This window comes from Alosa alosa, chromosome 24 (genome assembly GCF_017589495.1).
Source record: "Alosa alosa isolate M-15738 ecotype Scorff River chromosome 24, AALO_Geno_1.1, whole genome shotgun sequence".
Lineage (NCBI taxonomy): Eukaryota > Metazoa > Chordata > Actinopteri > Clupeiformes > Clupeidae > Alosa > Alosa alosa.
Window position 1 is genome coordinate 13305952 of NC_063212.1, and position 24205 is coordinate 13330156.

Sequence of the window (24205 nt, forward strand, 5' to 3'; positions counted from 1 at the left end):
TTTTTTAACTAAACAACTTAACAACTGACACATTTGACTGCACCATATCAATCTAATTGAGTTTAAATATTATGATCATGTATCTTCTGTTTCAAGTGTTTTGAGAGACAAGGGACACTTTGGCAACGTTACTGTATTCTGGCAACTCTTTGCAAATGATACCCCTCTTCAGCCTGGAATGGAGTTCAGCAACACATCAGGCTCTCTAGTGTTCACTACGGGGGATGCCATCAAGCCCATCATCTTAGAGGCGATATCTGATAAACTCCCAGAGTTCATTGAGTTCTATGTTCTGATGCTTGTAAACATTTCAGGTAAAGTCACTTGCTTAGCCTTTCTTCTGTCCATTTTCTTCAGTCCATTTTTTTTTCAAAGTAACATCTTTTTTTTTTTTTCTCTTATACTGCAATATACAGTAGGTGGATACCCTAGGGAAGGTGGTCAGTTAGCTGCAGCAAACCTCAGTACGTCAGTCATCATACCATTCAACGATGACCCTTTTGGAGTGTTCTTTTTCTCCGAAGAACACATGGACCAAGCTGTTGCAGAAGACGTTGTGTCTGATGATGACATGTCAAACACCGTCTCCTTAACTGTTCTCAGGCAGCAGGGAACATTTGGAAAGGTGTCTGTTGTATGGGAAATCCTGTCTGGAGATTTCCCTAATGGCTTGCCTCCTATGAAGGACCTTCTTTTATTGGCCTCCTTCCCACAGTCAGTGGAGGTCCAACCTCCTGGTAGAGGCCATTATGCAGGCACTGATGCCTTATTCTTTTCTGGTCTCCAAGGAGCCTATGGGGCCATTGACGCTAATGTTCCGTTATTAGACGGACTCCACAGCCTTGTCAATTTCAGCGTATCAGTCTGGCTAATGCCTCAGGACAATACCAATGGATTTATTTTCTCCAAAGGCGACAGTAATGGAACCCTTTATTATGGAGTTAAAATCAGTGTAAATGAGTCATTTCTTAATGTGATGCTCTTCTACGTGGCTGTTGGGTCAAACAGAACTCAAGTAGAGAAGGCCACTATAAGCAAATCTGTCGGGGACAACACATGGATCCAAATTGTTATCACAGTAGACGATGGGATTGTTCTTTTTTTTTTGGATGGAAGCCCAATTCCAGATGGAATAAAAAGCCTTAACGGGGAGGCAATAATTGACGGTATGTTACAACAAATATAATATTATTACAATATTGTTTACCTATGTTTAAATAATATTATATTGGGACATTTGTGACATGTTAAAATAAATGTTACAATATAATATTGTATACCTGATTCCTACACCCTACAACATGTGTACATGTGCTCTATGTACTGTATGTCAGAATGATGTTTGTTCAAGTATTTGCTTCATTCTGTGTGTGAATTGTCTGACTGATTGCCTGCCACTGCTTGAAACGTTTGGGTGTACGATTGTTTTACAATTTCTTTGTATGAATAATCTTAATATGTAGATATATTTGTGTGGAAATTCAATTAATGCCATCAATGACATTTTTTTTTTTCTATTTCAGTGACTGCACCAGTTCATATAGGCTCAAACCCGGTTGGGGAGGAGCGTTACCAGGGCCTGATGCAAGACCTGCGGCTATACTCTTCCTCTTTGAATTATACCACAATCAGGGAGCTCTATGATCAGCCAGCCAGACATGACCTACAAATTGTCTCCGGTTACCTTGAATACCAACAGGACGAGAGTGAGAAAACCATATTGGTGGAGGTGCTTGATGACCAGGACACAGAGGGGGAGGAGTTATTCTACCTGCAGCTGGTTAGTGTCCGTGGAGGTGCTCGCCTTCCTATGCCACACCCCACAGCCATCCTCCGGGTGCAGAAAAGTGACAGCGCCAATGGGCGATTTGGATTCTCTGGGAACTGCATACCTGAGGTAAACGATTCATCTGGGAAATTAGATATTCCTTTTAAAATGAGATTCCTGGTATAATTACACAGCATGCATCTATTATACATAGTAATATACTTTTGTGGCACCACCAGTTTATGCACATTGTCTATCTCATATAGAGTGTGTATTTACCACCATTTGGGGACACTTAAAAATGGCCATTCTTCATCATAGACTGATAACTGTATCTTCCTTTGTTCTTGCATAGCTTGGAGCTGTGAATCACTGCTTTCTTTTAGGAGGACATTGAACCTCTGAATGTTGAATGTTCAAATTCAGTTTAACTTTCAATGCAATATAAAGTCACCTTGATTGCCGTAAAGTCTTCTACGAAAATAATGGAATGGATAATCCATATGTTCCTTCTATTTTTTGACTGAATATTCTTTTATCTTTTTAACAGATATCAGAGGAGGGATCTGTCATATCTTGTGCCATCGAGCGCATTCTTGGAACCCTGGATTATGTTTATATAAACTACACTCTTATTCAGATCGATTCAACTGATGTTACCTCAGACTTTGCCAACTCAACTGGTGTAGTTGTTTTTCAACCTGGACAGCGTTCTGAGGTAACTGTTTGAAATCGGTCTGAAATGGCACTCCAAACTGAAACTAAATGTGTGATTCACAGTCTGACACAATTGGTTCTAATGACGCACAATGTACTGTGGTAACACTATCCTGCATAAACTAATGCTAATTTAATCAGTGGGCAAAACCATCTTGGTAATTGAATGCCACACAACACCAATACTACAATCAAACACTAGAGGGTCAGTGCACAGATGAAGAAGTTCTAAGTACTGTACATTAATTCCTTTTAAGTAACACCATTCCCACAAAACTTCTAAAAGTCATTGACAAGGAAGTCTCATTTTCTTTCTCTAGATGCTAAAAGAGCACTACAAATTGCTCAAATCATTACCCATTCTATAAAGGAATCAGTATGCATGAAACAGTTGCAGAAAGAAAAATGGCTGACAATCTGTTCCTAACCTTGCTGCTTCTTTGTGCATCATAGATTATTTGTACATTCAAAGTGTGAATCAGTGCACAATGCTTTGCATGTGCATAGTCATTTTTCATAATAAACGTCCATGCAAACATTTTATATCCCCCTTCTTAAGGTCTTGAACTTGCTGGTGTTGGATGATGACATTCCAGAGTTTGAGGAGCGTTTCCAGGTCATCCTGGTCTCTGCTGCCTCCAGTGACGGGTTGCCTGGTACAACCCCTACAAGTGGAGCGAGCATTGACCCTGAAAATGCTGTCAACGTGATTACAATCAAGTCCAGCGATTATCCATATGGTATGACTGGAATCCAAGTGCCCAATTATAGTAACATTTTGCTAAAACTGAATAGGGATATTGTGATGTTACTGTACCATGGCAGAAACCTTGGAGACAGCAGTATCTAAATCAGGATGTTGCATGTTTCAGCCATGTTTCCATTTACGCAATTAGTCTTAGAATTAGTCTTAGTTGATCACCAAATATGTTAGAATGCCCTCACAATTTGGTACTCGTTATATGGGATATCAGTAAACCAGGCCCCAAGTTTTTTCTTCTGAATCCACTCTTGTTATTTTAAAAAGATGCATAGACTTGCTTTCTGATAATTGTCATATCAATAGACTAACCTCTCTTGATCTGTCCTGCAAATTTGGTCAGATGATGTGATGAGTGAAGCCCTATTTATGAAATAAAAATGTTTAATCTCTACCCCTAAAAGGGCTCCAGTGGAGGGCACTGAAAAACAGTGGTAATTGGGATTGTCCCAAAGAGAGACACAATGGAGTATGAGACTGGGGATAAGGACATAAAAATAGTTGGAAAAATAACTGTAGCTCAGGTATTCATTGTTGTACCAATGTTCATGTACTTGGTGTTATGATAAAGCAATACCAAAATGTTCTCTGACTTCCTGCTCTGTCCTTTTGACCGCCAGGGCTGATGCAGTTCCAAACGGACTTATTACCGGCTGGAATGATCTTACCAGCTCCCAAGGATGCACGTATAATTGTGAAAGAAGAGGATGGTATAGCCCATGTAATGGTGGCCAGAGCACAAGGCTTAACAGGAGAAGTTATTGTCGGATACCGCACCATTCCTTTAACGGCTATCAGTCCAGGGGATTACAAGGTTTTTTTTCCCCATTCTTTATTCATATAATTTCATGAATAAACCTACAAAAATATAAGCAAAGAATAAATAAAGATGAAACAGTAAAGAGTAATATGCGAAATTACCAACAAGCAGTTATCAGTTACAACAGAAGGGACTGCACATTGGAGAGCATAGCAGACCTTTGTTTTTATTTTCTAAACAGGATGTGAATGGAACACTAGTATTCAAACAAGGACAGAGATATAAGTACATAAACGTCACCATCATTGATGATCAAGTGCCTGAGCTCGAGAAGGTGTTCAGAGTGGAGCTCCACAGTCCAGTTGGTGGAGGTAAGAGCGTGAAGTTCTTTGGCCAGTCAGTGGCAAACATACTATCCTTGAGAGTGCAGTCAAAGCACGCACATCCTAGATTTGAAGCAGGACTAAAGGCAAACAAGTAACAAGTAAAAGAAAAGTCTGCTACCACCAGAATATGCTCCCAATAGTTTAATTTAATTGCGTGACGTCTGAGGAAGGGTTGAAAGGCCCGAAACATGCAGTCCTTGACATTTGTTTTTCTTGTGCGAAGGAGTTTTAGTGTGCAATGTAAACATAGGTTCTCTTTCAGTCAACACAGTTCAATGTCACATTTGTGATGCAGCCGGCAAGTCACAAGGGGCTGCATTCTCACATTTGCGCATATTCCCAGTTACACTCCTTTGAGTTAGGCATATTCTCCCCAGGTGCTGCCATCACATACACAGTGATTAACTTTAGAAAATAGGCGGCCGTATTTATAGAGTCAAAACGTAGTAAATTTTGCATGTCGCAAAAGGGTGGAACGTGTTGTCATTATAAATTTGAAAACTCGTTGAAATTGAAAGCAAGGTGAACAGCAAATAACTTCAAAACAACTGTTTCCATCACATTAGAAAACTCCTTGCTGTTGCTTTAATATGCTAACTTAGTCACTTTCGATTAAAGTATCTTCTAAAATATCTTCTAAGTATGTGCTAATGTGTAAATGTTGTTCTCTGTACGCAATTCGGAACATGTCACATCAGCAGCACTGTAAATCAACAATGCACATATTCAACTTTGCATTCAGTGGGAGTTCTAACATTTCTTTTCTGTCTTTTAGCCAGCCTGGGTGCTGCCTCGACCATCACTGTGACAATTGCTGCTTCCGATGATGCACATGGAGTATTTCAATTCAGTGCCAATTCACTGTCAGTTAATGCCACAGAGCCAGAGCAGAGCCACAGCACGGTGACCATGCAGGTGAGAAGATTTAAGAATAGGAATAAGTACTTTATTCATCCTGAAGGAAATTTGACTGTCACAACAGCACCGTCATGTGCATGTAAACATAAAAAAACGTAAAAATAATAAGTTAGAAGTTTAAGAAAAAATAAATCATTAGGAACACCTGTTTGTGTTACATAGGTGACCTGTCTTGCTCTCTGGTCCACAGGTGATGCGCTCCTTTGGCGCGCTGTCTGACGTGACAGTGTTCTGGGAGGTAGAGCCGTCTGCAAAGCAAGAGCTGTTGCACATCACTGGGAACTTGACCTTCAGTTTTGGTCAAATGGTGTCAGACATTGTTTTACAGGTCTTACAAGATGAAATCCCTGAACTAGATAAGACCTTCCAAGTGATCCTATCGAACGTCTCCCATGGTCGCTTAGGGGAGAGGTTGGTTGCATCCCTGACCATATTGGCAAGTGATGATCCCTACGGGCTCTTTGTGTTCTCTGAGGACAACCGTCCAGTACGGATATCTGAGGCCAACGTTACGGTCACCCTCACCATACAGCGTCAAAAAGGTCTCGTTGGGACGGTGAGGGTGAACTACCAAACTCTAAAAGAGACAGATGCCGCCCCATTCCACACACCAGGTGTGGGCCGAGCCACTGAAGGCAGTGACTTCATTCCCATTAGGTCATCAGTGACATTTGTACCCAATCAGAGTGAGGCGAATGTTACCTTACAGGTTCTAGATGATGAAACACCAGAAAGGGGGGAATCTATCTTCGTAAAGCTGGTCAGCGTCCTTCTCATGAAGGGAGCACAAGATCGCCCAAGTGAGAATATTGAGATATTGTATATATATTCAGTATCTATCTGTCTGTCTATCTGTCTGTCTGTCTGTCTGTACAGTCTAGCAGTGAAGTTGTATTCTCAGTGACTGACTTAAGTATGTGACGCTCATTACTTTCTATCTCAGTTTCACCTAGTCTTGGATCAAGAATTGACACTGTGGCCCAAGTTATAATAAAACCCAGTGATGATGCATTTGGAATGCTGCAGCTGTCTGTGTCTGCCGTGATGGTGAAGGAATATTATACTGGACCCATTATCAACGTGACACGTGTTGGGGGAATCTTTGCGGATGTGTCTGTTAAGTTCATAGCCGTGCCAATAACTGCCACATTTGGTGAGTAAGACCGGCTTTTCTCACCTCCAAAATGGGTCTACTGAGAGTTAAAAAAAAAATGTAATTTTAATTCATTTTTTTTTCCTATTCAATAAATTAGTATTTTTTTATTAACAAAAAAGTACAATAAAAATCAACTTTTCAGCTGTGGACATTCAACAAAGCATTCTGTTTTTGTTTTTTTTTATGCAGGTGAAGACTTCAGCATTGCCTCGTCTGATGTGGTTCTCCTGGAGGGGGAGACCAGTAAGCCCGTGCCCATCCTGATCATAAACGACAAGGAGCCTGAGTTGGAAGAAACTTTCCGCATTCAGTTGCTCAACCAGACAACAGGGGGCGCACAACTGGGTGTCCCGACACAAGCAATTATCACAATTCTGCCATCTGATGACCCCTTTGGGTCTTTTGGTAAGGCCTGACTGGACACTTAGTTACATTACTATGGACTGTAATATGCATTACTATGAGCTATGATGCCATGTTGGCATACATTTTTAGATATTATTTTTTACTTATTTATGTATGTCCTATATGCTGTATAACTTAAGTGTTTCCAGACAGATGAGATTACCATTGAAGAGCCTGAACTTCGTCCAGTTGAGATCTCATTGCCTATTGTGAGAAAAGCTGGGTCAATGGGCGAAGTGACTGTGCAGTGGCAGGCCACAGTCAATTCACAAGAAGCTGTGGCTGATCTCTTACCTTCATCTGGAGGAGTAAGCTTTGCAGCAGGCGAAACAATAAAAATCTTAAAGGTTGAAGTCCTTCCTGATGATGTTCCAGAGATCACAGAGGTGAGAGACACATGATATGTGTATGGCAGCAACTTTATTGTAAGAGCAGTTTATGTTCAGTATGATCATTCAGTGTTGTTTTGTTTGCAGATAGTCAAGTTGAAACTCATTGGTGCCACTAATGGAGGGAGCATTGGAGCAGAGAGTATTGCCAATATTATCATCCCAGCCAATGACCACCCTTATGGAACTGATATTCACTTTGATCAGTCTGTCTACCGTGTGTGGGAACCTTTACAAGGAGCCTATATTGCTAACATCACTGTGCGAAGAAAGTAAGACTTGCTGTATATTTTCTGTTGTTTATTTAACTATACATACACATAAATGGGAAATATTTTGACATAAGATGTCATTAAAATAGGCATGCCTTTCTTGGGGCTTGAGTAATTTTTCAAGGCACTTAATTTCTATTTTTCCAGTGGTGGTCTTTTTGGTCGTCTGAAGATCCTATACAGCACATCAGAACTTGATGTGGTGAGCATCGCTCGGATGAGGGGACATGATCTTTTGATGCATTATGATCCTCCTGTCAGAGGGGCTTATCCTAGTGCCACACCCATATCAGTCAGTGTCAACTCCTCTCCAAACCCCCTCAGCACCTGTGCTGAAGTTTGCCTGCTGAAACAGACTTGTATCGCTTTCTCCCTCACCAACACCTCCACTGGTTCCGTCTCGTGTGTCTGGGTGAACACAGGGAAACTAAATCCTAACCCCCAAACCATCACCTATATCAAAAACAGAACGTCTGTTGCGTCACTGTTGAGTTCCCAGGCCCGCGCTGGAACCGATTACACTCCTGTGATTGGCCAGACAGCCATCATGGCCGATGGCTCTGGAGAAGCAAACCTAACAGTGGCAATCCTCACTGACTCACTAGCGGAGATGGACGAAAGTTTTAACATACATATCCTCAGTGTCAGCCTTGTCAATATGACAGTGGAAGAGAAGAACCAACCGACTGTGGGACAACCAGATTCAGCCCTGGTGACCATTAATATGAATGGCGATGCGTTTGGAGTATTTGTGCTGCACATCCTCCACCCTAATGCGACAGAGGACGGCCTGTACCTAGAGATAAGAGAGGAGCCACAAACGTCGGTCCTCCTGGTCATTGAGAGGACGGGCGGGGCTTTGGGAAGAGTGACAGTGGAGTGGAAACATGTCGGAGGCAGTGCAAGCCCCAATCTGGATTTCACTGGAACTGGTGAAACGCTTGCATTTGTAGATGGTAGGTTCCATCAAAGATTTGTGATCTACTGTGTACTGTATACTGATATAACTCCTTCAATACCTGTCAACTACCTGTGAAATAATACCTGATTGTTCACTCTGTTCAAAGGTGATGTGAAAAAGACCATAAGAATCCTCATCACTGATGATGATGAGCCGGAGGGAAATGAAACCCTAGTCATTGGCCTGGTCAGAACAGAGGGAGGCAGCCGTATCCTGCCTGGCTCCGATTCCATCACCATACTCATTCTTGCCAATGATTTTGCTGCTGGAATTGTGGGATTCAGCAACACTTCCAGATCAGTCACTACACGAAAAGGTAGTTAGTCACACATTTATTTGATCTCTCAATTTATGGAAAATAGTGGTATAGATGATAACATATACAGTATACACACACACACACACACACACACACACACACACCAGAAAGGAAAATCCAAAATAAGATCTATTTGTGGTGTAGCCCATTTTACCTAGACACAATTTAGCAACATGTACAGTATGTAATGTTAAAATGCATTGAATGTGTAGGTTTTAGTAATTGATTAGATATTAGGCACTTAGATCTGTAGATATTCAAACATATACGGATATCTTCAGTATAGTGCTAGAAGACTTTGTATGGTCTACATGTTGAACCACATTTACACATTTACAGAGCCTTGGTTACATTTTGAGTTTAATTATGTCAATATCACTTTTTATTTTGTGTCCAAGGTCACAGGCTGACTCTACATGTGGACAGGACAGCTCCTGGAATTGGAAATGTTACTGTTAACTGGAAAATCCTTGGTGCCGATGTCTCTCTAACTTTCACTGAAACTTCAGGACAACTCTTCTTCCCTGAAGTAAACTCATTTCACTGTTTATTTCTAATGTAAAAGGTCTACTGCAATTATGCCAATGGTCATGTTAAACAGACAAGTATATTTAGCAATATTGGTGACTTGAAATGATGACTGAGAGCAATGTATTGTATGATCTACAGTAAACCTCTAAATATAATATGTCTACCTACAAGATAAAATCCTATATGTATTCAAGTCTACAGCTGTGACACAACCAATTGATGATTCTGATGAAACAGTTGTAAAAGGCTTTGAATTGAAAAAAGACTGACATCCTTCACCAGACATATTTTAAACTAATTTGATCGAGATTCAGCTGTGTGTTTGTATTTATTTATATCACTTTTTGTTTGTTCAGGGCATGCTGAGCAACACAGTTATTCTACAACTGTTTGATGATAAAATTCAAGAACAGAGGGAAGTTTATAGAGTGATTCTCTCCAACATTTTGACTAAAGGTACCTAGTCACCACTGGTGACTTTACCTCCATGTAAACTTTGGATCAGATTAAGACAGATATTCTGTGCCACTGATCATGTGAAAACTTTTGAATTTTGAAACTACTATTGTTATACAGCCGTCGTCACATCCCAAAATATTTTCATTTACCCCAGGGGTTGTGTCCAGCGGAAGGGCTATCCTGTCCCCAGAGGGCAGAGAAGCAGTAGTGAGTGTGGAGGCTGATGATACGCCTGAGCCTGAGGCCACGGTGTTGACCATTCTGCCCTCTTCTCGACGGGTGACTTCGCCTGAGGAGGACATTACTCTGCACGTTGTCGTCAGACGGGTGTCGGGGGCCTCAGGTGAACATTAGAACAGATGAGTATTCTTCAAAAGCAAATAGCAAGCACTATGAATCTGAAAAACAACAAGCAATGCAGTGTTGTGAGGCCAATACCTAAATGTCTTGAGTTAATCAGAACCGATGATATTTTGTGAAAACCCATTTATGTTAGCCATTGGTTAGCAGTAGATCCATGTGGACACAGAAGAATTACTTATGGATGACATAACAGTACATAATATTCCAGATTAAGATATGATATATAATATGGTGGTGGCTGACCCACAGCAGCGTTAATTGATGCAATTGACATTAGTCTATGGAACTTCAGTCACAAAGCCTAACGTACGTTTTTAAGTCATGGGGGTTGAATTCTTTCTGAAGACCATGTTTGATGTGTGTTTATCCCCAGGAGCGGTGCAAATCAGCTATGCTACTGTGCGTGGCTCCTTGACAAACCTAACTGATACGGGTTTGGCTCAGCCTGGAGAGGACTTCCAGCCACTCGATGGTTCCATCATACTTCCAGACAGCCAGACATCAATATCCATTCCCATAAGAATTATAGATGTAAGGTGTATAGATCATGTATTTTAAAATAAAACAGAAAGGTTCAGGGTGAGGAGATGAGGTAATTTCCATAGAACGCCAATGGAATTTAGTATTCTCTGAAGTGGCAGCAACATTTGTTTTCAAGCTAGACATAAAACAGACGTTTTTCTTTTTAATAAAACTGTCCACCACCATATTTGAGATGTGATTCAGTCACTTACTGAAAAAGTCTGGCTGCCGCCTGTGCTCTGGTCACCCAAGTTGACATAAACATTAACAAAGATAAAGGAGGAAAACTCCCCCAGTTAACAACAATGGCTTGCATTTATGAATAAGTTGGGCTGTGGTTTGTACATAGGTAGTACTGTAAGATCTGTACACTAAGCTTAATTTATGTGGAAACAGATTCAGTGCATCATCACTAAAAGCACTCTAATGTGATGTAAGCCTAGCAGCTGAAGCCCACTGTTTGAGATACTGTAGATTAATTCAATGATATGGATGTTAAATAATGTTAAAATGTCTTTATATTTGTTTATGGTAATTTCTCTGTCCAGGATGACATACCTGAATTACAGGAAGTATTCCTACTCAAGATAACGTCTGCTGTGCTCCTAACCTCACTTACCAATCTAGGTATGTGTATTCATCATCACAGTGTGACTGGGACAGTTTGACATGCAAAAGATGTTCACAATATGGCCTCAGTATCTTTGAGAATATAAAATGGATCTTACATTTCTCTCCAGACATTCATGGTCTTGTGGCAGAAATCATCATTGAAGCTAATGATGGGATCCAAGGTGTTATGAACTGGCAGAGTATCAGGTAGGACTGATAGGGGAAAAAGGGGGAAAGACCAACAGAGTACAGACTGCCAATTGAAGCCTGTGGTCCACTAGCTGATTTTGCAGTAATTTTACTATAATTTATTTAGTTTTGAAGTGAATGAGACAGTGGGACTGCTGAGACTCGTGGCCTATAGAGATGTGGGAGTCTATGGGAATGTTTCTATATCCTACTATACCCAGAATCTAGAAGCCCAGTTGGGACAGGATTTCAACACCACTCCCTCAGTAAGACACAATACATGCTGAGATTTGTGCATGTGTGTAGTATACATTTGGAACATTCTAATGTAAACATTCTAACTTCAGGTGCAGGAATCTCAAACGCCTTTCACCATTTTCTTCTTCCTCATTTCCGCTTCTTATAGGTCTTACACTTTGCCCATGGAGAGAGATTTAGGTTCATTGAGATTGAAATTTTAGATGATTCTCTCCCAGAGGGGGATGAGCAGTTCCTGGTGATACTAACCAACCCCTCTCCTGGTTTGGAGCTGGGTGCCAATGTTTCAGGTACCTTATAACAAATAGAAAAATGTTTTGATCAGCTTTTCTGTTTGACATGGTACAGTGTTTTCAATAAGGAGATAGAATAACACAGAATATACCACCTGCTTCAGTAGTTTTTTTCCCCCGATCTGCCTCTGTAGCGACAGTGACCATCTTGACTAGTGACGACGGCCATGGAGTAATATCCTTCAACAACAGTGAACACTTTTTACTGAAGGAGCCAACGTTTAAGGCTGGGATCAGCGAGAGTGTAGCTGTGCTTTATGTATTCAGAAACCCACCAGAAGGGACCTTTGGCACGGTCAGTGTTCAGTTTTCGGTCACTGACAACAATGGTTCACTTAACACCAATGATCTAACGCCCTCAGAGGGTATTGTGGTGCTGGAGGATGGAGTCAGATTTCAGGTGAGTTTTACGATGACTATCTTGTATTTTTTCCTTGAATTTACAGAGAAATCATAGGACTTATTTTTTTCCATTTTGCACTCTGCAAACAATGATTGGAAAGTCATTATACAGTACATAATATGTTTTTAGCTATTTTTTTTTTTTTTCCTTGAATGTGTTAGTATGTCTATGCATGTGTGACCCTTGCTAGGAGTTGGGACATTTAAGGCTGAAATAAAAGATATATGCTACTTTTGGTTGGTGTGGTGAAGGTCTGCTGTTTTTACTTATGGAAAATGAATTGTGTCCAAGGTCCTAGAGATTTGGGCAGTTCTAGATGAAGAACCAGAGACAAATGAGACATTCATTGTGACGCTGTTTAATCCAACGGGTGGTGCAAGACTCGGGAAAGCTGTGCAGATCTCCATCACAGTTTTGGAGAACAAAGCCCCCCTCAGCCTTTTTAGAATATCAACATCTGACAGTGGGCAAGTCATTTTCAGTCTCTCACAAGCTTTTGTGTGTGTGTGTGTGTGTGTGTGTGTGTGTTTTCCTTCATGTACACACAAAATATGCATATCCCTCACTTCTCTTAACAGTGAACTTAAGCAAAGTATAACTATATCTCTTAAAGTTCAAGCCGTATTGTTGCTATTCCTTAGAAATGAAAACCTGGACAAAACATTAGAAAAGCTATTCATAGAACTTACAAAGAATTGGTGTTTTTGTTGTTTTTTTTTTCACTTTTGAGCTAGCAGTGCTAATTCTGTCAACAAAAGATGTATATGTCTGCTGTAATAATTTCACAATCTTGCTTGGGTTTTGTAGGCTGAATTCAGTGGAAGTAGAAGAGGGGGATACGGTGTATCTAACGGTTTCCTGCAGCGGCAGTGTAGACACGATCATGAGTGTGGAATGGGAGACAACACCCAACTCTGCTGTTGGCATGTGTAAGCAAATAATTGCTCTCTAAAACCTCTGAAATTATTATCATCATTTCACTTTGTGAAATTAAACATTTCTTCCTCCTTAATGTTGGCAAATATGGCATCTTTACATCCTAAAGGGAAAAAATGCCTTGAAATATGAATTTCCTACATAGGCTGAAACCTATTTTTCTTACCTTTTTTACTGACCAACATGGGAGAATATGATTCTAAAAGCCAAACTTTAACTATTTATTACCAATAATGGGTTGATGGTAGTTTTTTTAATATTATTATTACTTAATAATAATATTGCCATACATATTCACAGTGGGTTCACATGCTCACTTGGCTGAATATCAACTGGTTGGACATGAGACCTCAGACTGGTGTTTATTTTCCCATGGAGATGATGTTTTGGCTCTACATACAAGCCAGACCCAGGCAACTCTGTATCGCTGGGTGGGCGTCCTTGTGCCAGTAGAGGTAATATGCAGAAGTCAGCTTTTTTATGTTAGTAATGTTCCTTTGAGTTTTTGCATCAGCTGGATCCAAGTGTGAAACTGTCAGAATATGTCAAAACACAGGTTTAGCTGTTATATTTTAATCTCTGACAAGGACAGGATGTCAGCACCCATTTATAGCCTAATCTATTAACCATTCTTCTCTCTCCATAGTCTGTCATAATACAGGGTCCAAGTAAATGTGTGGGATTCACTGTAAATGGTACATCATATGTGGCTGTTTCCCATGGAAATGACACTCACTCTCCCAGTATAAACATCTTCAGACTGCAATCTGATTTCAACTTAATTCTGGTAACTATTGAAATAACATTTATTCATTATGTTTGTAGATAAAACTTTGTTCTGGTAAATTTATTTTAGATCTTCATATTGGATAATTTACCCTTCTTTCCAGGAGCAAACATTTGCTGGTGGGTCTCTTGAAATGGAATATTTTTCATGGAACTTGCAGGCATATTTGATGGTGTCAAATCAGGTTTGTTCAAAATGAATGCTGACCATTACTTTCTGAAGCAGACAAATGAATCATTATTGCTGCACACAAGCAAACCATTTCCATCTTGCTTACCGGTAATTTTGCAATGTTGTGGCTGATGTAAAAAAATGGTTGGCAGAAGAATGATTATTTGTCAGAAAATTATACCATGGTTTAGTCCAATCTCCTATTCTAACATGTAGAAATTTGCACAGCTATGAATTAGTTATTTTAAGTAATACGTTTTTTGACCGTATTGTTTGACTGTAAAGTTTGTTAAACTGTAACAGCAGCAAGTATTATTAGTTAAATATGTAGGCTAAGGCCCATGGTGATATTACAAACCCAAGGCTCAACAGAATGCTGGGATATGCTATCTTTGCAAAATATTAAACTCTCACTGAGAATATATCTGTCCCACTGTAGCTCTAATACAGCTTAATCATATTGCTTGGTTAGTATTTATCTTTGTTTGAGGTTTTTTATATATAGTATGTTTCATGAATGATATTCACTATTATAACCTTCCCTCCTCAGGTATTCATGCAGACTGCAGGTTCTTTTTCCCTCCACCATCTGCTGGAACTACCTGATGTGTCTGGCCTGTCAGTCTTCCTCCGCCATACCACTTTGTATCTCATTGCATGCTCCAGCACAGCATCTTCTAGCTGCTTCCTTTTCATATGGGTTGAAGGACACTTCCAGGACCCAAGACCTCTAAGTGTTGTCATTACAGCAAAGCAAGTGGAAGTCTTGTCTGTAGGGGGAGATACTATTCTCCTGCTAAGCACTGATGGTAAACTCATACGTTTCTACCAGGTTGCATTCCCATTGCCTCACTGAAATGTACGATTTTGTGATCAAGTACAAGCCAGGTGTGCAATGCACCATGCAGATTGTGTAGAGTTGCTCTCTTTTGCTAAAAGACTGAAATATATTAATATATAAGAACATTATAATCTGAAATATCTGAAACATATAGATTTGTTATGTGGGAGGACTTTGTGTGTGTGTGTGTGTGTGTGTGTGTGTGTGTGTGTGTGTGTGTGTGTGTGTGTGTGGGGGGTGGAAAGGAAGTTGTAGCTGGGCTTAATATTATTCTCTTGACGTTATTAGACCCAGCTCCTATGTGTGAGGTACATGTGTGGGGATCTAGGCATGACTTCTTCCAGCACACTCAGACAATATCTCTTTCTGACCTGGTCTCCATGCAAGCATTTACAACCCCATCTGGGAGTGGTAAGTACTGGAATTCTTTCTTCAATTCTTAAATTGAAATGGTCAACATCATTGGTAATGGTTCCTGTTAATGCTCACATTGACACAATGGCTATTCTATTAAAGATTATAGAGTGCTTTTAAACACCTCATAAAATGCACCCCATGTAAACAGATGCCCACTTGCGGTGTCTGACACACGTCAACGCCAAAGTTTAGAAAATAGTCCTATCTCTTGAGCGTCAAATCCATAGATGTGGATGTCACTGCCAGTGGGCGTTGGCCTTCAGAGGCAAGAGTAACCAGACTTCTGCCACAAACAGACGCATCTCAGTGCTGTATCCTCTGTGCCATGCTGTAATGTCTGTGATCTTCCAGGCTCTTGATTTGTTGTGTACAGCTTACTTGGCTCTGGCTGCCGCCTCTGGCTCTCAACTATACTCCTGGAGAACTGATCTAGCACAGTTCGTCACAACACTCAGCACCTCGCCAGCAGAGCAGTTCTTTTTCTTCTCTGTCCCCTCTCTTAATACCACCAAGAGCCTTGTCATCGCCACCAGCCAATCATACTCCATTATCTATGACCTGATATATGTGTCCAACCATTCAGACTTCATACCCAGGTAATTTTGTTTTTCATAGAGGTATCATCTCTATATTCATCATGTTTTATACAGATTTTATTTTTATATTAATCTATTCATTAAAGTAGTCTGTTTGTTGAAAGAATATTTTGGACACATCACCACGAAATGTTATGGAGCTCTAGAGGTGTCATCGCAAAATGTTTTGCATGTTGAGAGAATGTGCGCTCGTTTTACTACATTGTGCACTCGTTTTACTAAATTGTGCTCTCGTTTTACTATATTGTGCACTCGTTTTACTAAATCGTACACTCGTTTTACTAATTCGGTTTACTAAATCATGTGCACAATTTGCTATATTGTGCTCTCGTTTTACTATAGTGTGCGCTCATTTTACTAAATTGAGCTCTCATTTTAAGCATAGTAAAACGAGGGCATAGTAAATAGTAAGTGCACTATTTACTAAAACGAGCGCATGATTTACTAAAACGAGGGCACAATTTAGTGAACATGGTTATAACATTGTGTGCACGATCTACTTAAACGTGGCCACAATTTGTAAAACGTGCACTCAATATTGTCTTGACACATGTAAACATGAGTACGTTATAGTATATTCGAGATCTCGATCTCGAATAACGCACCCACGAATAATTAAAACGTGTGCTCGAAGAAATTAAATTGTGTGCACAAAAACTTAGGCTTTAGTCAACAATCCAGGAGGTAGTGGAAACCGGTCATTACAACAGAGCCCAAGTAGGCATGTAGCCTAGTAGTTACATTTCCCCATTATGGGTCTCCATAGCTGGCAGTTGACACCGCAGGTGACCCTGCTACAAAGAGTAGAAGTCCACTAACCATCTTGACCACCTAATGGTGAAAACTAAAAAGGCTTTAGGTTTAATTAACTGCCTACAGTTATCATCACAATACCAATATGAACTGTAATGTTACAGACAGCCTGATAGTGGGCCTAGTCCATGCCAATAGCTTGATAGGTAACACGAAGTTGCCACCACAGCACAGCGAGCGGTGAGAAAATGTCGGAAATTACTAAATGTGAGCACGAAATGCATATTTCGAGAGCTCAATTTAGGCCTACAACGGGGTCACATTTTATTAATTCGAGGGCTCAATTAAAGGAAAACGTGCTCACGTTTTATTAATTCGAGGGCTCAATTAAAGGAAAACGTGCTCACAAATTATCACAACCAGAAAAAATATCACTTAAAGTGACCTCTCCCGGTCTCCGTAAAATGTCCAAAAAAATTAAAACAATGTTTTATAATTGGATATGATTCAGCTAGTCAAGAGAAATTAGTAGAAATGTTGACTGTGTCATCATCTTAAAAAATGTGTTTGGAGAAAATCAGTTGTACACTTTGTGATACATAAATCTATAATATTTATAAATTATTATAGTCATAATAGTAGTATTAGTGGTAGTTGTTGTTGTCGATACATTATGTATATAAACTGGAAACTCATAAACTCTATGGTCTGACTGTCTCCTCTTTTATACACTCTGTGTGTATGTAAGTTTTGGAGAGCTGCAGTTCCACCCTGGTGTCCAGCAGCTGGAAATTGCTGTAAATATAATTAATGATGACCTCCCAGAAGCTATGGAACGCTTCAACATCAAGCTGAAGAACCCAAAAGGAGGAGCGGAGATTGGATTTGGGGGTCAAGTGTCTCTTAGCATCTCTTCCAATGATGACGCCCATGGTATCATTGGTTTCACAAAGGTAGTAGAAAATGTCAAAGGCAATATTTTGTTATTTACTAGAAAATCATCAGTACATTGGGCAAACTCTTCCAGTTTGTTATTAACAACTTTATTGCAATCCAGGTGGTAACAAAGAACAACGATTTGGATATTAACAGGAGGAGCTGAAACACTTCATGGCGATTGTTGCTTAATGCAGTGTCCCTGTGGGCATGTTTTGTACACTAGTTAGCTATTAAAAAGAAGAAGTGGTGGATTGCTTGCCCTCTTCCTTGTTAGTGCCTTGCTAGTGACCACAATACTACCGTGGTATTACCAAATGTAACAAAAAAAAATGTAACAAGATTTAATTTAGGAGTCGAGCAGTAAGTGGTTCTTAAAACCATTTTGCTCTCCATATTGCCCATGTATATATCACTCCACACCTATACTACTCTCATCATGTTCATAACTAGTCAAAAGACTTGATTTTTAAATGATAACAGCATTATGTTCACAATGTACAAACTCCACAGACTGTATAAAGAATTCATGTCTACTCTAAAAGACCTTGCATAGATTTGTTCAGTAACAAGGTTATTTCTGACAGGACTCTCTGTTCAGAGAAGTAGAAGAACTGAAGAAAGATACTCCCCTAGTTCTGAAATTGGAGAGAAATAGAGGGACATTTGGGAGCCTGATTGTGTACTGGAGAATTAATGGAAGCCTGGACGATATCTTCACTACCTCTGGCATGGTAAGTCCTCACCAGTTAGGTAACATGTGTGTGATATGGATCAAGTGAGAGGCAATTTGTCTCTTTCTCTCACATTACCGCTATATTGTTGATCTGTCTTTCTTTCCCAGTTGACCTTTTTAGAGAACCAAGCTCTGGCTGACATTGTTCTGACCGTGCTTGCTGACAACATCCCTGAACCTGCAGAGAAAGTTATTGTCATTCTCACAGATGTCACCACTGTGGGCTTAGTCGATGTGTCCAGAGGCGCATATATAGATCTTCAACGCTCTATAGCAGAGATCAACATTCTACCTGTTGTCTACTCCTATGGGGTGATTGGCTGGCATTTGGATTTCACACACATACTTATACAAGAACCTCAAGGTAAACAGACTTGGAAAGTAACCTAGATTGTTGTTAAACAAAAAAAAAGTGCTATGTTTTGCAATCTTTAAATAGATGATGACATTCTTGGAAGAATACATGGTTAGAATCCCTGCAAAAACTACATCAGTTACCAAACTAGTTTGGTACCATTATTATTGACAACACTGTGCTGTTGGTGGTATTTGCAAGACAAGCCTGTTATGTTGGCTTTCAGGCAGCTTTTTCTTGCCAGTTATAGAAAAAAAAGTCTACTGCCTAAAGTTAACTGGTAAAATACTGATATTGGGCCGATATATCAGTGCATCTCTGTTCATAATAGCAGTGTGTTTTAGCACTTTGTATTTTGTCTAATTCTGTATTCTGTCTAATATTGTTCCAGAAAATCCCATAAATGTAACCCTGAGTATTGTACGGGACCAAGGCACAAAGGGTGATGTTTTTGTCCACTACAACACCTTTCCTGCCTTCACTCAGCCCCCAACTAATCAAGCCAGTGAAAATGAGGATTATGTGCCTAAGAAAGACACCATCATTATGAGAGAAGGTGCCACTAATGCTTGGGTGACGATCACCATTCTACCAGTAAGTTATTGTCTAATCGATGTTAGGTTAGGACACATGGTGGGGAAAGCTCTGACAAGTGGGGGTTCAGTGATTTTACTGTGGCTCATTGCTAAAAGCATACCTGTCCTGACTTCATGGCACATATGGCCCTGACATTAAGCCTATTTAGTTGCCGCATGTATATTGGGAGTGAAACTTTTGCTTTTGTGTTTAGACAGTCGTTTTGTATTTCTGAGAGTTGTATTTCTGTTTGTTGTGTGGGTAGTCTGTGAAATCCCACTGGAGTAATGTTTATAACAGAAAGCAAGCAGTAGCTGCCATAGTTCTGGGATGTGCATATGCTTGCCATGCAATGCAATGTACTGGTATGCTTGCAAAGAGTACATCAAATGCTAGATTGCAAACAATCGTTTTTTGTATATAAATTTTGTGCAACTCATTTTGTTGTTTGTTCACTTTCATCTACAAATATTTTTTTTATTACAGGATGAAATTCCAGAGCTAAACGAAACTGTGCTTGTGAACATCACAAGTGTTGAACTTGTGGACTGGACTGTGGCTGCTGGGCAGCCCAGCATTAATAGGCCGGGCCTAGAAGTGTCAGAGATAACTATCCAAGAGAATGATGACCCGCAAGGAGTCTTGGAGTTCAATGTCACAAAGGTAATTTTGTATGGCCTCTAGTTCAAGAGCTAAAACTGCAGGTGATAAGATGCATAAACAAAGTTGTACAAAACACATACTTCGGGATAATATCAAAATATGTGGTCATGTTTGAATTAGCTTAGCCAGCGTGACACTAGTGAAAGGCTCACTAAATCAACTGCACAATATTGCATACACCAACAGGAAAACAGGAAAATGTGTTAGATGTATCTATCGATTACTACTAGATTATTACAAAGATAAATCAAGTGAAAGAAACATGTTTGTGCTATTTAAAGGGGAGTTGTGTTCTGGTAGTAGTGATACTGGAAAAAGACAGTTGATATTTGAACTCAAACAGCCAAACAAATACTGTGTACGAATACAAATACTGTGTACGAACACCAGATTGTTTTTTTTCAGAAGACACACATGCATTAAGGTATCCTACCTGTATCATAAGTATTCCATGTGATTACATGTTATCAACACATTTATATAGCAACATCTGGTATTAAAAACACTAGTAGTCTGTAATATAATTTAATCTCATCCAGGATGACACTGGGCGTGTGATGGCCTATGAAATCCCTCCACCTGGAAATGTCCTATACCTCCCAGTTGTGCGGCGGGCAGGGAGGATTGGCACAGTAGTCGCCTATTGGGAAGTTGTACCTGTCTCTGCTGACTTTGAGGATTTTAGTCCTGCTTCGGGGAACATCACGTTTTATAATAATCAGGTAGGAATGAAGCTCTTAGGTTTTTTTTTTTTTTTTTTTTTTAAATGAAATTACCTTACCTATTAGCATTTTTATTTTAATTTAGTTGATAGTTTTTGTCATTTTATATTATTTATGTGTCTCTATGTTTGGGTATCCAGGGTGATGGCATTATCATAATAACCATTATGGATGATGATGTAGTTGAATCTATGGAGACGTTTGAAGTCGTTTTGAGCCATGTGATTGGTGGAGCCAGACTAGGGGAGGAGTCATCAGTAGCAGTCAGCATTGCTCCCAGTGATTCACTTCTTGGGAGCTTTGGTTTTGAGGCACTCATGGTAAATGGTCCATTTTTCAGAAATTCATCACATCATCATTAAGTGGGTTTCCATCCAACTTGTTAATATACATGTTAACTATTTAAATAAGATATCCTGACTAGAAACACTTTAAATGCGCATTCAATCTTCTAATGTACATTGAAATTTGATTCGCTAGAGGTGGATTAACTCTTGATTTGCATAAGGTGCAACACGATTAAAATTCATGGCACGGTTTATTTGCATATATTTGCATGTATTGCGTTTCTACCTGCGTGTTTTCGCAAACGTTGCCCTGACGACCTTAGGCTTTGACCCCACAGCTGATCAGACCTCTTCTCTAAATTTGGAGAATGCCCATTTTTAACTTGCACAACACAGTGGATGGATGCGCATATATTCTTGAACCGAATTTTCATGTTCAAATGTCATTATTTGATATTTTCTTCTTAGGTTATAGTCTCTGAGCCACAGTTTATTGATGACCCGGCAGCTGTGGCTACACTAACTGTGATGCGCAGTCCTTCGGGTGAAGGGACTGTTCATCTTGCATGGTTTCTGGAAGAGGAAGGATGGGAAGACTTGACTCCTCATAATGGCACGATCACATTCAATCAGGTCTATGAGAATGTTGGATACTAGTCTCAAAGAGCTGTATATATCTTGATATTAGAATTAATATTGCTATTGAAATCCCATTTCGTTAAAATAGGCAATGCAGTTTTTTTTTTGTTTACCATTGTACCAAAAACCCCCCTCAATGTTAAGATGTCAGGATAGCAATATGAACTCAGGAACCAATCACAACTGCTTATCCAGCACGGAGTGGGCTTTATACAATGACGCCACAATTCAGTACTGCACAGTTAAACAGTTTGCAGTCGTCTCATAATTAGTTCTCTAACCCATACGAGATGTTTCCAAACGAATCTCTGATTTTGGTTTACAGGGACTTTAAAATAACCCCTCACAAACGACTTAATTTTTTAGAGAAATACACCCTTGTTAAATGTAGCTGAACATGTTTAATATAAATGTTGTCAAATAGTTCATTATAATTGAATAATGATGTCTTCGATAGATTGAGTCAAGAAAGACTCTGACACTTCATGCTGTGGCTGATACTATTCTTGAGGGGGAGGAGAGATTCTCTGTTCAACTTCTGGCCATCACTGATGAAGTCATGATTGATCCAACAACTGGTCAGTCTCTTAAGTCTTTTTTTTTTTCATTTGCAGAAAGCATCTCTGCATTCACAAATTAACACTTGCTGCGCATGTTGTCCCAGGTGTGGCCACAGTTGTAATTCAAGCAGAGATTGGGGCCTTAGGAATTGTTGGCATATTAGAATCCTCGAAGAATGTACTTATTGGAGAACCAGAAGGAACGTACAATGGCACAGCTGTGATAAGGTAACATGGGCTTTACATCAAGTGGCTTGTCAATTTGTACACACATATTAAAACATGTGGCCCATAGTGTCATTTGATCTGGTTCAATGATTATCTTGAAAGTTTTGTCTTCATTTTGTCTAGCTTGCAAAAAGTATTTTATAATCTTTTTTTGCCAAGGGCTGAACCAGTAGCTGATAGAGTGTATTTGATTATGTAACTAGTTTGTAGTGTATGTAATTATATTCCCCGTGGTAGTCTGGTGAGAGGCCCAGGGGTATATGGGGATATCGAGCTCTTCTGGAACATCACTCCAACTGTGGCGTCTGAGTTTGAGCACACCTCTGGGATAGTGTCAATGAGAGACCAGCAGTCCGCTGCAACCATCCTGCTGAAGGTGGGACTGAGAAAAACATGTTTCAGTAGATCTCAAACATATGGAGCCCCTAAAGGGTTCTCAAACTTTCGCATGTGCATTAGAAACTTTATCGTACTCACCAGAAATATTTGCGCGCGAACACCAAAAACTTGCGCACCAGATATGCACCATATGTGCACCAGAAAACAGACATTATTTTGCACATGTCCCTTTAGGGGCTCCATATAAAGATGACAGTCTGATGGAAAGCATGTTTTGTTCCATACTTCACAAGGATGGCAAAATATGTTGTGTGTGTGTGTGTGTGTGTGTGTGTGTGTGTGTGTGTGTGTGTGTGTGTGTGTGTGACATCTAGAGAACACTTGCTGAGTGTGACGATGGGTGTCTGTGGGAGACAGGACAGGATGAAGTGTTCATGAATGAATGTATTACCTTCACCTCTACAGGACAGGATGAAGTGTTCATGAATGAATGTATTATCTCCACCTCTACAGGACAGAATGGAGTGTTCATGAATCAATGTATTACCTCCACCTCTGCAGGTACTTGATGATGACATTCCTGAGATGCGACGCTCCTACCAGCTCATAGTCAGTGCTCTTAGCCCAGGGTCAGTGGTCAGCCCTGATGAGCGAGTGGCCAACATCACCATGGCAGCCAGTGACCTGCCTTATGGGGTCTTCTTCTTCTCCCAGAGCTCCCTACACGTAACTGAAAACAACAATAAGGTGGGATGATTTGAAGATTAATTCAGCTCAATTGTGAGCATTCATATTTTCTGCAGTTAAAATAGTTGATTTGAGGACACACTAAAGGCACTTGCGCCACATGCTTCTGACCATGCATTTAGATCATTAAAATAGGTCATTTTTTTTCAGGTGAATGTGACTGTGGTACGCTCTGCGGGCTCTTTAGGGAGTGTGATGTTGAATTTCCTCACCTTCAATGGCACTGCTGACGGTGGTCAGGACTTCGCTCCACTGTCTGGGCAGCTGCTGTTTGGGCCAGGTGAGACATCACGAGATCTAATCATGGAGATTTTAGATGATGAGATTCCAGAAGGTCCTGAGGATTTCTACATCAACATCACTGAGGTGGCAGTGGTTAATGGGAGGTAATTTGAGGCATTCTTGTTAAGATGTGCATTTTACTTTTTCTTTTAGCCTTACTGTACTGAATGTATGCTGTAATGCTCCTATGGAG

General features: G+C 40.0%; 1 protein-coding gene across 1 annotated transcript in view; it reads left to right on the top strand.

Annotated features, from left to right (window-relative positions):
• LOC125289068 (adhesion G-protein coupled receptor V1-like) overlaps positions 1-24205 on the top strand; it is a 56116-nt gene that overhangs the window by 14312 nt on the left and 17599 nt on the right. Inside the window, 46 exon segments of the mRNA XM_048235738.1 lie at positions 97-314; positions 420-1166; positions 1524-1897; positions 2319-2486; positions 3045-3225; positions 3866-4059; positions 4247-4376; positions 5167-5306; positions 5500-6109; positions 6253-6462; positions 6655-6875; positions 7011-7256; positions 7347-7531; positions 7679-8487; positions 8599-8808; positions 9210-9340; positions 9699-9798; positions 9956-10144; positions 10538-10695; positions 11235-11313; positions 11427-11505; positions 11615-11753; positions 11894-12035; positions 12173-12438; positions 12733-12922; positions 13260-13370; positions 13756-13832; positions 14024-14164; positions 14268-14348; positions 14886-15144; positions 15347-15352; positions 15471-15587; positions 15967-16189; positions 17691-17895; positions 18466-18612; positions 18723-18978; positions 19361-19563; positions 20032-20208; positions 20748-20930; positions 21071-21257; positions 21693-21850; positions 22314-22434; positions 22521-22644; positions 22882-23020; positions 23545-23730; positions 23881-24116. Coding sequence (XP_048091695.1) covers positions 97-314; positions 420-1166; positions 1524-1897; positions 2319-2486; positions 3045-3225; positions 3866-4059; positions 4247-4376; positions 5167-5306; positions 5500-6109; positions 6253-6462; positions 6655-6875; positions 7011-7256; positions 7347-7531; positions 7679-8487; positions 8599-8808; positions 9210-9340; positions 9699-9798; positions 9956-10144; positions 10538-10695; positions 11235-11313; positions 11427-11505; positions 11615-11753; positions 11894-12035; positions 12173-12438; positions 12733-12922; positions 13260-13370; positions 13756-13832; positions 14024-14164; positions 14268-14348; positions 14886-15144; positions 15347-15352; positions 15471-15587; positions 15967-16189; positions 17691-17895; positions 18466-18612; positions 18723-18978; positions 19361-19563; positions 20032-20208; positions 20748-20930; positions 21071-21257; positions 21693-21850; positions 22314-22434; positions 22521-22644; positions 22882-23020; positions 23545-23730; positions 23881-24116 — 9453 coding nt within the window.